The 18580-nt window shown below is 45.2% G+C and overlaps 1 protein-coding gene across 2 annotated transcripts in view; it reads right to left on the bottom strand.

Annotated features, from left to right (window-relative positions):
* sptlc3 (serine palmitoyltransferase, long chain base subunit 3) overlaps nt 1-18580 on the bottom strand; it is a 107173-nt gene that overhangs the window by 81694 nt on the left and 6899 nt on the right. For both annotated transcript variants that reach the window (XM_067989456.1, XM_067989457.1), the window contains exon 2: nt 5909-6100. In XM_067989456.1, the coding sequence (XP_067845557.1) occupies nt 5909-6100 (192 nt within the window). The remainder of the gene's footprint in view (nt 1-5908; nt 6101-18580) is intronic.

The raw sequence follows: 18580 nt of genomic DNA, 5'->3' as shown, positions 1-18580 counted from the left end.
CCCATATATATGAGACTATGACCCAGATTTTGCTGCAGCAGGACATCTAATGGCGTCTGCCGTTAGTTAGACTTGCCCGTGCACGTTTAGGGTTTTTAAATATTTTTGCGTGGCAAGTTGCTGAAAAAGTGCGAGCTGATAACATCTGGAACCTGGGTGAACAGGGCAAGCAACCGGGTATCTCCTTAACCTATCAGATTGAAGGATTGCAAAATTAACAGCACAAGGACTCAGAAGGAAGTGTAAATTAGACTGGGTGAATTCAATGTCAAATTGTCCCCCTCCCCCTCTCTGGTGTGGTTGCACCAAGAGGTGAATAGTTAACATTGGGGCCCTTGATTCTAAAATGCAATCCAAGTTTGTCAAGTTTTCAGGTGATGCTAAACTGAGGGGGTGGGGGCGAAGAAATGTGGGACACACTTATGGTACTGAACTGGCTAGGGGGAGACTTGAAACAGAATGCAGAGCTATATAACCAAATCAGTAGAGCACAAGTGTGAGGCTATCATGCTGAAGCTTTATGGTGCTCTGGTCAGGGCACACCTTAATTGTACATTAAGTCCTGATTACCATGGCACAAAGGAAACATCGAGGCCTACAAGCATTCAAGAGGAATCAAAGGCCACGGAGCTGAATACTAGTGCACACCTTTAATTCTTTCCCTCTCCCCTTTATGAAACATTTCCGGATGCTTTCTACATTAAAAGGCACTGTTTAGCATCCGCAAAATCGTCACAGTCAAGCCTCTAGGGACTGGTGAACACATTACGATGACATTTACAAAAATACACGACTTTAAAAGAGGAAATGTCAAACTAACAGGGAAGGATGTGAAAGATATTAACTGGGCAGTATTGTTGAAAGATAGTGCACTTGAGGAGAAAATGAAACTTTTCCAACATCCGGTATGTAAAGATAAGTATACAGTATGCATCTGATAATTAAGTCATTTTTTGCACTCAAAAAATGGAAGTATCCAAACATTTGAATTAAGCAATGTAAATGACCCAGTAAAGTGGGATTCAGTGCTAAAAAAAATTGAATCAGTCCATTTTAATTAAGTGACTTTGAACTAAGGTAATGCTGGCGCCACTAAAATATTTAAATCTCTTCATGGCCTAGCCCCTCTTTATCTCTATAACTTCCTCCAGCCCTACACCTCCCCCCCCCATCCAAACGCGCCTTCTCATTCTGACCGCCTATGCGCCCCAGATTTGGTGGTGGTACCTCCAGCCCTCCCCACCCGCTCCCCCAGGCCCCCTCCCTAAACCTCTCCGTCTCTGTGCCTCCCTCTCCTCCTTTAAGACTCTCCTAAAAACCCACCTCTGTCCTAATGTCGCATTCTTTGTCTCCGTGCCCATTTTCTTTTTAGTACGCCTCTGTGAAGCGCCCTGGGCGTTTTTCTAGCACTACGTAAAGCCTTTCCACCATCTACAAGGCACAAGTCAGGAGTGTGATGGAATACTCTCCACTTGCCTGGATGAGTGCAGCTCCAACAGCACTCAAGAAGCTCGACACCATCCACGACGAAGCAGCCCGCTTGATTGGCACCCCATCCACCACCCTAAACATTCACTCCCTTCACCACCGGCGCACAGTGGCTGCAGTGTGTACCATCCATAGGATGCACTGCAGCAACTCGCCAAGGCTTCTTTGACAGCACCTCCCAAACCCGCGACCTCTACCACCTAGAAGGACAAGAGCAGCAGGCACATGGGAACAACACCACTTGCACGTTCCCCTCCAAGTCACACACCATCCCAACTTGGAAATATATCACCGTTCCTTCATCGTCGCTGGGTCAAAATCCTGGAACTCCCTTCCTAACAGCACTATAGGAGAACGTTCACCATACGGACTGCAGCGGTTCAAGAAGGCGGCTCACCACCACCTTCTCAAGGGCAATTAGGGACGGGCAATAAATGCCGGCCTCGCCAGCGATGCCCACACCCCATGAACGAATAAAAAATAATGCAAGTTGTTGTTGTCGGTGTAGGTGGCATTAGTCTAAAATGAGTACGTCTCAAACGAGATTAGAGTCCAAGAAACGTGTCTCTCCCCAATCCTCAGAGCAATGGCTGCACACAACAAACTCCAGAAAGAGTGGGTAACGCTGTGTTAAACAAGGAGCTCAACAGATGTCTGGTCGGGAACAGATTGGACGTCATTAAGGATAGGTGTAGACTGAGATGACCCACCGTGGGAAACAATGCTCCTTGCGCTCAGCAGGTATGGTTTGAAAGTGAAGGTACCAGAATCAATAAATATTCTAGAGTTCTGCTTGGTTGCATTTGGGGATCAATAGTTATTTCTGCAGAACTTTCACTCAGGAGATCAACTGAGAGGAACAGAATCCAGTGGATTGGAATTGCTTCATGGAAGATTTTCATAGGCACTATTTTTTGTTACGTCCATTTGGATCAGGTTTTAATGTGTTCAAAGGCATGCTTGTCTGGTTGGGGAGCTTTTTTGGGGTTGGGGTTGTACCAACTCATTGAACAGTCTGCACACAAAGCTCACTGTACAGGCAGTTATGGACATGCCATTTCACCAATGGGCTGCCACTATCTGTGATTTAATGCCCTCTTCCCCGGCCACCACAGCAGCAGTGCTTAAATTCCATACAAGAGTATGAGAAATACTCCTTAAAAGGGTATTTTGTGTTGTTCACAAACACAATTCAATTGCATAGATCACCAACATATCACTTGCGTGTGATGTTACTGTAATAAAATGGTATATTTTTGTCCTGGCTCTTCTGTCTGCCAAACAGATCTTTGTTCGGACAGTGCTCCTTTAAAATGGCTTCACAATGAGAGTGCTCCTTTAACATGGTTTCATAATGACAGTCCCCATTTAACATGGTGTCATGATTGTGCCCTTTTAGAAAGAACAATAAACTTGCATTTATATAGCGCCTTTCATGACCTCAGGACATCCCAAAGCACTTTACAGCCATTAAAGTACTTTTGAAGTGTGGTCACTGTTAATGTAGGGATACACAGCAGCCAATTTCTGCTCAGCAAAGTTCCACAAACAGCAATGAGGTAAATAACCAGATAATCTGCTTCAGTGATGTTGATTGAGGGATAAATGTTTGCTGGGACATTAGGAGAACTCAAAGATGGTTTCACAATAGCACTGCCCCTTTCAACATGGTTTCATGATAATGGTGATCCTTTAACATGATTTTGTGTCGACAGTGCCCATTTAACAGTTTCACAATGACAGTGCACTTTTAATGCAACAAATAAGGGTAAGGAACAAATAAAAGAGTTTACTTACTTTTTTGGCCACAGTATTTTATTATCTGCCCTTTCCATAATGTAATCTCTATGCACCATACCCACTGAACAAAAGAAGGGAATTCACTCAGTTTTATTTTTGAGTGTAATTTTAATTGTGAGGCAGGCAGCCAGTTACTGTACTTGGCTTCTGTCAATGCTCATCTTTGCTAGGAAAAGCCCTTTAAGTGGCTTGAGGACTGCCCTCCAATCTCCCTTTGTTCTCTGCGGTGAAGTGCCTGGCCTGTGGCTTGGTTCCCCTCCGCAAGACCGCTGAATCATTAACTTATCGAAAGCTCTGCTGCCCGTATCCTAACTCGCACCAAGTCCCGTTCACCCATCACCCCTGAGCTCGCTGACCTACATTGGCTCCCGGTCCTGCATCGCCTCGATTTTAAAATTCTCATCCTTGTTTTCAAATCCCTCCATGGCCTCGCCCCCTCCCTATCTCTGCAACCTCCTCCAGCCCTACAACCCTCCGAGATCTCTGCGCTCCTCTGATTCCGGCCTCTTGCGCATCCCCGATTTTCATCGCTCCACCATTGGCGGCCGTGCCTTCAGCTGTCTAGGCCCTAAACTCTGGAATTCCCTCCCTAAACCTTTCTGCCCCTCTCACCTCCTTTAAGAAGCTCCTTAAAACCTACATCTTTGACCGAGCTTTTGGTCGCCTGTCCTGATATCTCATGTGGCTCGGTGTCAAATTTTGTTTCAAGACCTTCCAATGAAGTGCCTCGGGACGTTTTGCTACGTTAAAGCTGCTATATAAATGCAAGTTGTTTTTGTGGTTGTAGAGAATTGTGGAGGTGATCTTGCATCCAACCAATCGGTGGCTCAGCAGGCTGGAATGTGCCACAGTGACCCCTCACCCCCCGAATGCGCACAACAATGTTCAAGTATTGTATAAAGCTAGATGCAAGACACTCATCTAAGATGAGCTTCAAAGAAGATTAGAGGCAGTGCAAAATGCCTTATGAAAGGGGGGGGGGCCAAGAAACTTTCTAGTTGCTGCTCTGCAATAAAGTCCCCTGCTCCGTGATTTTTCAAAAAAAGCAATATATTTATATATACTAGCAGGTCTCCTGTGGCATTGCTCATAGGGAGTGGAGACCAAGGGCAGTCTTCAGGTCAGAGGGCATATTTCAACCTGGGCACAACCAATGTAGTTCAGGCCTCACTTTAAACTCTAACATCGGTCCTTGTTGTTTATATAATACTTTGATTTAATATATTAAGATTTACAGTTAAGACAGCAGAGAAGTAGAGCTGGTTGGAGAATAGGAGTTTCTCTGGGCTACAGGCTACGGAGATGGAAGATGAAAAACTGAGGCGCTACAGTGCTATCACTCGAAGGAGTGTAATTCCGCCAGTGATGCCAGCGCAGCCCAGGCGGAATCGGCCGAACCAGTGCAAAAGATTGGGGGAAATTTCAAACGTGAAAAAGCCACTTACATCCGTGTTTTCCGCCATCTTTTACGTTGGTTCGAGATTTAATTCGCCCGAATCAGGCCCCCCCCCACCCCGCCCCCGGGTCGAACTCGCGAGATTCCCACCGATTGCGCTGGTTCGGGAAGGTTCTTCAAATTGCCCTCATTTTCTCAGGCGCACAGGCACTGGTTGGCACGTTTTAAAAGCTTTTTCAATATCAAGAAATATTTAATTTACTAAGAAACAGACCAGTTCACACCAACGAACCTATTAAATGGTTCTTTTTTTTAAAAAAAGAATCATATACAGTGATTTTAAATCAGGTGGCTCACTGCGCACACTTATTCAAAATGCTTATTTTTGGTGATATACCCATTTTCAGCTGTATTAATAAAACTGCACCAGGTCACCACTCTTAACTACATCAAGGATTACTTTTTTTAATCGAAAAGACGAAAAATCTTTAGAGAAAGAAACGATCATGTCCGATTACGCAGCCCGATTGCGCCGGTTCATAGAAGATTTTACGTTTGTGACTATGCAAATGAATTTCAGCGGAAACTCGAAGTGTAACCCGCGCAATTTCAAGCGCATTTCCCGATTGCGCCCAAAGCGGAAACTCTACCCCCATTAGATGAAAATGGATAAATGCACCGTGTGCTGTGCGCCTGAGGCATTAAAGCCAAGGCAAGTCCAGGTTCAACTGGCAGTCTGTGATGAGTTAACTCATTCCAGCAGCGGTAACGACGAGGCACTACAAACGTCCGCAGCGTCGCCAGGGTTTGGGGAGAAAACAATTGGGCTCCTACTGCTCGTTGCTTTGAATAATCCGTCTTTGGACATGTTTGTGTGTGCGTGGGTCAGGGTGCGGGTGGGGTCCTGGTCCCTTATTCCGTTTGAACAGCCTACTGACGATCTCGGTCTGGGTTCACACAAAATAAAGATAGCCACTTGGGTGAACTACCAGAGAGGTGTAAGCTGGGAGTGGAAACACAATGCAGCATCAGCCAGCACTTTCAGGACAGGCGGGTTACAGGAAGAAAAAAAAATCAAGTGGAAGGTCGGAGAAGTAAAAAAAAAACGTACAAAAATCAACCCAATTCATTGACTGACAAATTTAGCACTACATTTGTCATTGTATTAAATGTTTAAATTAACCACGATGCTTTTCTAAAGACTGAAGAACGAGACAATCGTACCTTTTGTTCCTTTCTCTCTTGAGCTGCGTGGCATTTCTCGAGACCCCAAGAACGCATAAAGTCTCTCAAGTACCCAAACAAGGTTACAATTCCGTAGCCCATGTAAGTGAGGACAGGAACGTATATCGGTGGCTGCTCAAAGGATTCGGAGAAAGCCTTCTTGTAGTGTTCCGTCGTTGACTTGCCATTGTGCTGTGAGAAAAAAAAACAAAAGAAGCAGATTTCTTAGTGCAGTGTCCCACTCTGTTCTTTCACAGACAGTGTCATGGGCCTTCACCCCACGAGCATTAGCTACAGGCCGTGATGTCCCACTCACCAAACTTTGAACAGTCTCCCTTATTTCCACCTGCTTAACGTTACGCTAAAACAGTGCTAACTGTCAAGGTTATAGACATTTAAGAGCACTGTGCACAGTCTCCACATTATAAAAAGGATATAGAGGCACTGGAGAAGGTGCAAAAACAGATTCACAAGGATGATACCAGAAGTGAGAGGATATACACATCAGGAAAGGCTGAACAGGCTGGGGCTCTTTTCTCCAGAAAAGACTGAGGGGTGACTTGATAGAGGTCTTTAAAATTATGAAGGAGTTTGATACAGTGTACGTAGGGAAGATGTTTCCACTTGTCGGGGCAGTCGAAACTAGGGGCTATAAATATAAGATAATCACCAATAAATCCAATAGGGAATTCAGGAGAAACCTCTTTACGCAGAGAGTGGTGAGAATGTGGAACTCGCTGCCACAAGGAACAGTTGAGGCGAAAAGCATAGATGGATTTAAGGGGAAGCCAGATAAACACATGAGGGAGAAAGGAATAGGAGGATATGCTGATAGGGTTAGATGAAGAGGGGAGGGAGGAGGCTCATGTGGAGCATAAACGCCGGCATGGACAAGTTGGGCCGAATGGCCTGTTTCTGTGCTGTAGACTCAATGTAATTCTATGTTATTTTGGAAGGTGAGAGGGAGGAAAGCATTTACTAGTTTCTCATTTTTCCTCTCCCCTTTCCTAGTTTCCCTGGGCTACGCTAAATGGTTGGGTGTATAAGCTTCTCCTAAATCTTTGTCAATGCAGCTCTTGGGCAACCTCCTAAGTGAGTGCAAGAATCCGAGAGAAGACTCGCTGTCTGGATTTCCTTCCCTTTAGCTGATTATTCCTGTCCCGACACAGATCAGCTAACTCGACACAGACCAGGAATCTAACCTGGGGGCCTTCTTGATCTGTATGGCCCAGCTCCACACTGGGGAGTGCTTTTCCCAATTGAGCAATTGTGGTCGCCAACACCCATTTTAGATTTCTTAACTCAACAATTATTCTTCATCTTGCTTCTTCCATTATTTTCCAGCTCTATTTATTATCAGCTCCCACTTTAGCATAATTTGCTAACCAGTCTTTGCAATGCTGGAGTGCTTTATCCCACCCCCGGACAGTTTTCAGGTCTGTCTTAACTCTATAGCTCTGCAGTGGGACAGTACGTTGCTCATAATGTTTAACATTTATTTTTAGACACCTAGCAGACTCTCTGTAGTGACACAAATTGAAATCTAGTGCCCATCTAAAAATAAACACCAGCAATATGAGAAACACACTTGTTGCCCTGGAGAAGCAGTGGGCTGATGGGAAAGCCTTGGGCATTTTTAGGTCTCATTAATAACAATTAATTAATAACTTAATTAATAAGTTAATTGATAACTTCTTTAGCGAGAGAGTGGATGGAATGTGGAACTCGCTACCACAAGGAGTCGTTGAGGCAAATAGCATCGATGCATTTAAGGGGAAGCCAGATAAATACATGAGGGAGAAAGGAATAGAAGGTTTCGCTGATGGGATTAGATGAAGTAAGGTGAGAGGAGGCTCGTGTGGAGCATAAACACCGGGGTGGGCCTGTTGAGCCGAATGGACCTGTTTCTGCGCTGTAATTCCTGTGTAATTAACTATCACATGCAGAGAAATTTGTGAACATCTTATTAAAAAAAACTGAAAAACAGATGAGGCAGTGACTCAAACTACTGACTTGGCTTTAAGTGCAGGCGCTGGAATTCTTTAAAGGAATGCCATCCTCAACTAGAGATCATCAAGTAATCAAAAATCTCACCCATGTCCTTCGTTCTTGAGCTAACCTTTCAAAATAACGTTGCCCTTTAAGAAATGCACCAAAGATCCTAAATACAGTGGCAAGAATAAGATTTTTAAGGGAAAAGAAAATTATGGTGACTGAACACCATGCAGTAAACCCACCATGGAATAGAATTCTCGCTCCAGAAACTTGAGCACATAATCGAGGCAGACACACCAGTGCTGCACTGAGTGGGGTGCCATCTTTCTGATGAGATGTTAAACAGAGACCTCCACCACCTCCCACCCACCCCGCCCTCACTATCTGCCCTTTCGGGTGGACGTAAAAGATCCCATGGCACTATTTCGAAGAGCAGGGGAGCTCTCCCCGATATCCTGGCCAATATTTATCCCTCAACCAACACCTAAAGCAGATGAACTAGTCACTTATTTCATTGCTGCTGTTTGTGGGATCTTGCTGTGCGCAAATTGGCTGCTGCGTTTCCTACATTACAACAGTGACTACACTTCAATACTACTTCATCGGCTGTAAGACGCTTTGGGGCATCCTGAGGCCGTGAAAGATGTTATATTAATGCAAGTCTGCAACTTCTCCGAAGTTTTAAAAAGAAATTAATGGATTCCTTTGAAATTGCTTCCAATAAAAATCTGATTGTCCATCTCTCCATTTGTAACTGTCTCTCTTATCTCCTGCTCTTTCTGCTTCCCTCTGTTCATTTGTCTCCCACTCCCTCGCTGTACGGCTATCCCACTCCTTTTTAACCAAATTCCATTGAGAAATTTCTGGATTTTTCTTTCCGAGGAAAATCAGTCTCAAATTGGAGGGGGAAACCCCGCCCCCATCCCCAGAAAAGACCCACCGTTTCCCAAGCAAAACTCAGGTCTGGAGATGTGCTATGCTGATGTTACAGATGTGATGCACGTACATCTTTGGACCTGATATTTGGCAGGGATGAGAAACGAAGGCAGTGCAATTGGGATTTTTTTTTTAAAAAGAAAAGGGTGAACCTGGAAGATCTTTTAGGTACTGCTGCGAGGACTGTATTTTTTTTTGAACATACTGCAGCCAACATTAGTCTTTCATTCCTAGTTAGGTATGGAGCAGAAACAGCTGTGCGCTAACACAGTCACCACACTGATAGCCCTCTGTAGACTGAAAGCATCAATCAAAGGCTGGCTCAGGCAGGGCACCGTTTACTAAAAGCACGATTGCAGCTGCTCCCCTGTGTCCACTAATCTCCATCATCTTTTATTACTCCACCATCATAGTGGCAGGTAAGTGGCTACAATAATATAGGCTCTTCAATTTTACTTTTAATTTTAAAAAAACTATCGAGGAGTTAAGTGAGAGCCGGTGATGGCAAGCTCCAGAAGAGTGATGTTTTTGTGAGCAGTGTAAATAATTGGAGGTTGTTGTTTAACCCAAGAACCATTTGTTCCAAATTTATACGGGTTTTTTTTTAGGATCCCTCTCCCTGCATTGATTTTCCCTCTTTTTAAAAAAAATCACTAAAAATAAAACCTAAACAAAGAAGGGTTTTTTTAAATTGGCCTTAATGATCCTTATGTATCTTTGACTCTCTTCCTTGCTTTCTCTTTCCCTCTTTTTGTGATGTCTTCAAGAAAGAGAATCTGCCTCTCTTCTTCTCCTCCTCCTCCCCCCTGCCCCCCCAAGACCCCCATCCACCTGGATCTGGCCTACATGTGATTGCAGTTCACACTATGTGTGGTTGACTCTCTGTGCAATGCTTCTTTGCTCACCTCACCCATAATCACAAGAACAATTTTAAAAAAAAGTCACTCCCCTCCATCACTACACACGAATCAGAGGGGTAAGTTCGAATCATAGAATGGTTACAGCACGGAAGGAGGCCATTCGGCCCGTCGAGTCCGCAACTTTGAGCTGTACCCCTGGCGAGGAGTCTCGCCCGTCGGTGGAAACAGGTTGAAAATTCGGGCGTGCACGGCCCATCATTTTAAGAACGCAATTCAGTCGGAAAATTGTGGTCAGCGCACGCCTGAATTTCCAACGCATGCCACTTCCGAGGCAGCCTCCTTTAAATTACTCTCAACGTATACTCACAACGTGATAACACAAACCCCCTGCCAATCTGTGCCTAAAGATTCTGGATTTGGATGAACGGTGCCATTCCCTCCAGGGAGAGAACATGCACTCTGTATATCGGCAAACAGAGACTCTGCAGGGGGGCAGGAGATTTCTCAGTGACTTAAACACAACGCTGGGATTCTGTGTGGATCAAGCACCTGGCTGCTCAAAGCAAAAAACATTGTAACAACAGACCGCATACAAACGCTCAGTTATTTTAAAGATCTTCCGTTTGATGTCGTCACCTTTGTTGCTGAACGAATTCAGATTTTTTTTTTTAAGAATCATGCAAAAACTTTTATTTACAAAGATTTCATTATAGTTCACACCAACACTCAGCTGTGCATGACGGCAAATGAAATCGAAAATAAGCCACTGAGAATTCTCTGGGGTTTCTGTTTCTAACAGACATGACTTAAGTGCTGGGGGGGCGGGGGGGGGGGGGGGGGGGAAGAGACCATTTACCAGCAGCTTATTTCTGTTCTCTGACCTTCCGGGGCTAAGAGTGGACCTGGAACATTCAAAAAAGGGGACACGGGAAAGGAGGGGGGTCCCTGGGTGAGGACCAGAGCCAGCACAGTCAAGACAGAGTTTCTTGGGGCCAAGGGTAAGAGAGTAGGCAGCGGAGGCCTGGAGTCACCGCGGACAGGGAATGGGGACGGGTTATGTGGGCAACAGCCAAGGTTTAGGTCCGCCTCCTCTCCGCAAAGTTTGCGTGAGGATGCTGTTGGGAATTAACCACCTAAACAGCGGGCTTCCACTGGAATCAGAACAGTGCAGGTTGGGCCATTTTATATTTTCCCCGTGAGCCACATGTTTGATACTGGTTGCAGTCTTGTAACAGAAAAGCACCTCAAGAAATGGGGGAGACCAGAGCATGGGGCCATAAATACAAGATAGTCACTAATAAATCCAGTAGGGAATTCAGGAGAAACTTCTTTACTCAGAGGTGGTTGGAATGTGGAACTTGCTACCACATGGAGTGGTCGAGGCGACCAGCATTTAAAGGGGAAGCTAGAGAAACACATGAGGGAGAAAGGAATAGAAGGATATGCTGATGGGGTTAGATGAAGCAGAGAGGGAGGCGGCCCGTGTGGAGCATAAACACCAGCATGGACCAGTTGGGCCGAATGGCCTGTATCTGAGCTGTAAATTCGATGAAAGGGGGATTGTTGAAGGGGAATACCCGCAGCTCCAGGCAGATAAGGTTGAGGGAGGAGAGGGGGGGGGACAGGTCGAGAAGAGGCAAGGTGAAACAGCGACCACCGTCAATGGAATGAACGACCTGGTGAGTTCTGCCTCCTGCCGGGCACATGATTCCTGCAGCTCGATCAGATTGCCAGAATGCAAAATGGATATAAATGGCCAGTGGTCAGAAGAGGAAGAAATTTAGCATTTTTGATAAGAATTACAAACGTTCATACGCTGTTATGTAATCCAACTGTTTTAATGCCACTTTATCACCCTCTCCTAATCAAAAACTTCCCTTTTTAGTATTGGTCAACAGATTTACTGAAAAACACATTTCAGTGTTTCCAGCAGAAATGTACTTAGTGTGCCACTGTACCTAACTGAATCTTTTACTGTCAGACGTTTTCATCCAATTAAATTCGGCATATTTACCGAAAGAGTAACTTGGAAGGGGGATGAAATTCTTCCTTTTTCTAAACTTTTGAAGCTACAACCGCTGTGAGGAGGCACAACGCAGCATTGCAATCAGCACCAGGTACCAGGAGTAAACCTGCCATCTACGTTCTGGCCTTGAATTCAGCTGCACCACTTGGGGGAGGCACCGAGTGGAGGCCGAGTGCTTCCCTGTGGGAACGCAAACAGAGATTTGGAGCGAGTGACCCAGGCCAACATCAGCACGTTTCAAGCTGCACCTAAGACAGGCACTGGCTACGGGGAGAGAGAGAAAAACGGGACAATACAACTTTTCGAATTTAAAGTTAGCATTGGGGAACACTTGGTGGGAACTGCACATCGGAGCAGTAAGGGAGACGGGCTCAATCTCTCAGGCTGCTTTGCTTTCTTATTTCAACTGAGCTACTGAAGGAACTTGCCAACCCCCTCCCCCCACTTCACAAGGGAAGTTTGGGGGGGGGGGGGGATTGAAAACAATAGATAGGAGAGCCGTCACGAAGCTGCAGTTGTGGGACTTCTAACGGCAGGTTCAGAGCAGCACTGACGGGGCCTGGGGAACGGCAGGCATGTGTTGGTTGAACTGCAGGGGAGAAATCTGGGGAGTATAAGGGGACCTGGGGGGGGGGGGGGAAATCCCCCCTTTTACAATACAATTTGATGTAAAAAAAAACAATTTTTAACTACAAACGGAAAAAAGAATGACACTGTTCAATGGGGTATGATAAACTGGAGTATGAGAAGGGCTTGCACGCAGCAATAAACAGGGAGAGAAAGCTACCGTAGCAGCGATTTGGAAACAGAATGGATATTTCTGCTTTTCCAATATGCTGCTACTGTGCGCGACCGGCAAAAATCCAAATGACGACCTGTGGCCTTTGTTTAAAAAAAAAATAAACCAGGAAGTGACTTTCACTGGAGGCAGAGCTGAGTGTCAGCTTGGCTCAGTTGGTAGCACTCTCACTCCTTGGGTCAGAAGGTTATGGGTGCAGCGCCGTTCCAGAGATTGGAGAGCATGCAATCAAGGGCGACCACACCCAGTGCAGTACCGAGGGGAGTGCTACACTGTTGGAATTGTCATCTTTCAGAGGAGATGTGAAACCGAAACGCCCTCTCTGCCTGTCCATCCGAATGTAACAAGTCCCACTGCACTATTTGGAGATGACACTGGGAGAACATTCCCTCCCTCAATTAAAAAACCACCAAAAAACAGATAAAGTGGTCACTCATCCTTCATTTGCTATTAGTGGCTGCCTTGTTTCCATCTGTAACAGTCCCGCCATTGTATACCGAGGGGCTGCAATCAGGGAAAAACCCCCTCGGGCAGAATGTAAAATTCTAACTGATGTAATGTAACTGTAACGAATCTGCAATGAACCTGTAAAGAATCTGTAACGTACCTGTTATCAAATATGTGTATTGAGTGTATTGCAATGAGGCACCCTCGAGTGTCATGAACTGTAATTATGTCCAGTGTGTTTCATTGAACTGTACTTGATGTAACCTGCAAATTGTATAATCTGTATTGTGTACGTTTGGAATGTGATATGACAACTGTATTGTATGTATTGCTGCAAATTTTATGAATAAAGTATATTTTTTGAAAAAAAGAGTGACTACACTTCAAAAGTAGTTCATCTGGATTTGGGATGTCCTGAGGTGCTCACACTTGGAGCACTGTGCACAGTTCTGGTCTCCATATTATAAAAAGAGGATATAGAGGCATTGGAGAAGGTGCAAAAAAAGATTTACTAGGATGATACCAGAACTGAGAGGATATACTTACCAGGAAAGACTGAACAGACTGGGGTTCTTTTCTCTAGAAAAGAGAAGGCTGAGGGGTGACCCGATAGAGGTCTTTAAGATAATGAAAGGGTTTGATAGGGTAGACGTAGAGAAAATGTTTCCACTCGTGGGGGGGCGGGGAGTCCAAAACTAGAGGTCATAAATATAAGATAGTCACGAATAAATCCAATAGGGAATTCAGGAGAAACTTCTTTACCCAAAGAGTGGTAATAATGTGGAACGAGCTACCACAAGGAGTAGTTGAGGCGACTAGCACGGATGCATTTAAGGGGAAGCTAGATAAACACACGAGGGAGAAAGGAATAGAAGGGTATGCTGATCGGGTTAGATGAAGTAAGGACGGAGGAGGCTCGTTTGGAGCATGGACCTGTTGGGCCGAATGGCCTGTTTCTGTGTTGTAGACTCGATGCATAAATGCAAGTTCATTCTAACTGTCTGGTCGCACAGCAGGAGTGTGTCGGAGCATCTCCATTAAACAAAATACTTAGTACTGATTTCAGCAGACAGGGAATCAGTCAGTGTCTAGATATATGCCTCCCAATCTCTAAAACCATTTACTTTCTTGAACTATGTTACTGGAACGAATGAGGATTGCATTCCCTCACAACTTGCTGCACAGTGACCAACGACTTCAGTTACGTGGGCAGATTAGAGAAGCTGGGATTGTTCTCTTTAGTCATGATGTGGAGATGCCGGTGATGGACTGGGGTTGACAATTGTAAACAATTTTACAACACCAAGTTATAGTCCAGCAATTTTATTTTAAATTCACAAGCTTTCGGAGGCTTCCTCCTTCGTCAGGTGAACGATGTGAAAATGAAATCCTCGAAATGAAATCGCATTTATAATTCACAGAACAATGCTTGGTGATTACAGACAGTTTTTTCAACTGCCCGTTGCCAAGGCAATCAGTGTGCAGACAGACAGGTGTTACCTGCCAGTTCTCAGAATATACAAATCACCAAAAAAAACAAACACCAAAAAAAAACAGAGATAGAGAGGTAGAAACATAGAAAAGACAGCAACTGACCCGTTATATTAAAAACAGATAACATTTGTTCGCTGGTGGGGTAACGTGTAGCGTGACATGAACCCAAGATCCCGGTTGAGGCCGTCCTCGTGGGTGCGGAACTTGGCTATCAATTTCTGCTCGACGATTTTGCGTTGTCGTGTGTCTCGAAGGCCGCCTTGGAGTACGCTTACCCGAAGGTCGGTGGATGAATGTCCATGACTGCTGAAGTGTTCCCCGACTGGGAGGGAACCCTCCTGTTTGGCGATTGTTGCGCGGTGTCCGTTCATCCGTTGTCGCAGCGTCTGCATAGTCTCGCCAATGTACCATGCTCTGGGGCATCCTTTCCTGCAACGTATGAGGTAGACAACGTTGGCCGAGTCACAGGAGTATGAACCATGCACCTGGTGGGTGGTGTCCTCTCGTGTGATGGTGGTATCTGTGTCGATGATCTGGCACGTCTTGCAGAGGTTACCGTGGCAGGGTTGTGTGGTGTTGTGGACGCTGTTCTCTTGAAAGCTAGGTAATTTGCTGCGAACGATGGTCTGTTTGAGGTTGGGTGGCTGTTTAAAGGCGAGTAGTGGAGGTGTGGGGATGGCCATAGCGAGGTGTTTGTCGAGGTAAGAACGGGATATGACGCTCGACTCATCGATCGACAGTTCCGACGGGCCACAGCAAAAAATCGCATAGACCTCCTCAGGAGACTAACACGGGACGCAACCAACAGAGTACCCTTTGTCGTCCAGTACTTCCCCGGAGCGGAGAAACTACGCCATGTTCTCCGCAGCCTTCAACATGTCATCAATGAGGACAAACACCTCGCTATGGCCATCCCCACACCTCCACTACTCGCCTTTAAACAGCCACCCAACCTCAAACAGACCATCGTTCGCAGCAAATTACCTAGCTTTCAAGAGAACAGCGTCCACAACACCACACAACCCTGCCACGGTAACCTCTGCAAGACGTGCCAGATCATCGACACAGATACCACCATCACACGAGAGGACACCACCCACCAGGTGCATGGTTCATACTCCTGTGACTCGGCCAACGTTGTCTACCTCATACGTTGCAGGAAAGGATGCCCCAGAGCATGGTACATTGGCGAGACCATGCAGACGCTGCGACAACGGATGAACGGACACCGCGCAACAATCGCCAAACAGGAGGGTTCCCTCCCAGTCGGGGAACACTTCAGCAGTCATGGACATTCATCCACCGACCTTCGGGTAAGCGTACTCCAAGGCGGCCTTCGAGACACACGACAACGCAAAATCGTCGAGCAGAAATTGATAGCCAAGTTCCGCACCCACGAGGACGGCCTCAACCGGGATCTTGGGTTCATGTCACGCTACACGTTACCCCACCAGCGAACAAATGTTATCTGTTTTTAATATAACGGGTCAGTTGCTGTCTTTTCTATGTTTCTACCTCTCTATCTCTGTTTTTTTTTGGTGTTTGTTGTTTTTTTTGGTGATTTGTATATTCTGAGACCTGGCAGGTAACACCTGTCTGTCTGCACACTGATTGCCTTGGCAACGGGCAGTTGAAAAAACTGTCTGTAATCACCAAGCATTGTTCTGTGAATTATAAATGCGATTTCATCTCGAGGATTTCATTTTCACATCGTTCACCTGACGAAGGAGGAAGCCTCCGAAAGCTTGTGAATTTAAAATAAAATTGCTGGACTATAACTTGGTGTTGTAAAATTGTTTACAATTGTTCTCTTTAGAGCAGAGAAGGTTAAGGGGAGATTTAATAGAGGCTTTCAAAATCATGAGGCACTTTGACAGAGAGAAACTGTTTGTACTGGCAGAAAGGGTCGGTAACCAGAGGACACAGATTTAGGGTAACTGGCAAAAGAACCAGAGGGGAGATGAGGAGACATTTTTGTACGCAGCGAGTTGTTATGATCTGGAATGCAGATTCAATAATAACTTTCAAATGGGAATTGGATAAATATTTGAAAAGCAAAACTTTGCAGGGCTCTGGGGAAAGAGCAGGGGAGTGGGACTAATTGGATAGCTCTTTCTAACGATTCCCTGTTCTTAAGGATGGTCAGCAACCGACTTGGAATAGTTTGCTCAATTTTACTGCTTAACCTACATGTAATTGTTCTGTTGCACAAGCACTTCCTGATTCTTGTACTCATGTATGCAGTAGCTGTCACCACCTTTTAGCAATGTGCAAAAGGCATTGAATGATAGCATTTTATTTGCCCCTCCCTGAAAATTCAGTGGAAAAAAAAATACAGGAAATATCACAATAAAACGTTTCAGGATGAGTCACTTTATGTGATATCAAAGAGTAATGGTTTATTGCATTTAAAAAAAAAACACCAGCCCACAGTAATATAGTCCTCTGCCAGCATTCTTTACGATGCTTACTGTAACAGGACTACAAAACGCATATTATAATTGTACTGAAGTATTTTATGAGATAATGCTGTTCTCATAAAAGCCGTCCAGGTTTCTCTACAAACAAATCAATTTTCTCTAGCCCAGGTATTTAGTGCTTTACACCTCTTAACGGACTTGATTTCTTGTTCACTGCATTTACTCATTTTTTCATTCAAAAACTTGCATTTATATAGCGCCTTTAACGTAGTAAAACGTCCCAAGGCGCTTCACGGGAGCGATTATCAGACAAAATTTGACACCGAGCCACATAAGGAGATATTAGGACAGGTGACCAAAAGCTTGGTCAAAGAGGTAGGTTTTAAGGAGCGTCTTAAGAGGAGGAGAGAGAGGCGGAGAGGTTTAGGGAGGGAATTCCAGAGCTTAGGACCCAGGCAGCTGAAGGCACGGCCGCCAATGGTGTTGACACAGCTTATAATTGGCTGTTCTTCCTCTCCTCCTCTCCTCTCCTCCCACCCCCCCCCCCCCGTCATGATGATAGCTTCAGCCAGTCATGATGATGGGGGCGGGACAGGACAGACAGAGGGACGGGGAGGAGGAGAACGCCTCCCGTCGTTACGTGCATCGTTAAGCGTGATGAAAAGGAATGTTGACGTCGTCGGTACAAATAGCAACCACAGCAATTCTTCCTGCCTCCCCCCCTCCACGTGACTCCAGCTCCAATCGCAGCTCACGTCCCATCAGGGGAGCTTAATAAAACAACTTAAACAAGTACAATAGAGGAAGTTGGTAAAAAGTTGGTACTTTCTAAACTTCGCACACGTATCTCGTTGAGAGAAAAAAAAAAAATCACAGTAAGACTTTACCCAGGTGGGTTGTAGAAGCCCAGACATTGAGTTTAACCACTGGCTCGCACTTGAAATGTGACAACTCCGAGGGCTGATGAAATTCAATATAGCGAAGTATAGGTGGTTGATTTTGGTAGGAGGAATAAAGAGGCCACTTATTCCGTGGAAGGTAAGAAACTAAATGGGGTAGAGGAGCAGAGAGATCTGGGAATACGGTTACACAAATCGCGATACGTAGCATCGCAAGCTGATAAGGCCATAAAGTGTGCAAACACAGGACTGGGGTTCATTTCCAGAGGAACAGAGCACAAAAGCAAGGAGGTAATGTTAAATTTATACAGAACCCTTGGTTAGAACACACTTGGGAGTACTGTGCGCAGTTCTGGTTTCCATACTACAAAAGGGATATTGAAGCACTGGAGAGGGAGCAGAAAAGATTTACCAGGATGTTACCAGAATTGAGAGGATGCAACTTTCAGGAAAGGCTGAGCAGGCTGGGAGTCTTTTCTTTTCCAGAGAAAAGAGCAAGAGGAGACCTTTAAAATTATGAAGGGGTTCGACAGGGTGGATGTGGAGAAACTGCTTCCACTTGTGGGTGAGTCCTCAATGAGGGGGCATAAATATAAGATAGTCACTAACGGATCAAATAAAGAATTCAGGATGAATTTCTTTACAGAGTGGTGAGAATATAGAACTTGCTGGCACATGCAGTTGTTGAAGTAGATAACATTGATGCATTTAAGGGGAGGCTTGATGCATACATAACAGAAAGCAGGAATAGAGGGATAGGGTGGGACGAGGTAATTAGAGTGGGAGGAGGATCATG

Source organism: Heptranchias perlo, chromosome 8 (genome assembly GCF_035084215.1).
Source record: "Heptranchias perlo isolate sHepPer1 chromosome 8, sHepPer1.hap1, whole genome shotgun sequence".
NCBI lineage: Eukaryota > Metazoa > Chordata > Chondrichthyes > Hexanchiformes > Hexanchidae > Heptranchias > Heptranchias perlo.
Note: the sequence above shows the minus strand (reverse complement) of the source record. Positions and strands in the feature narration are given on the sequence as shown.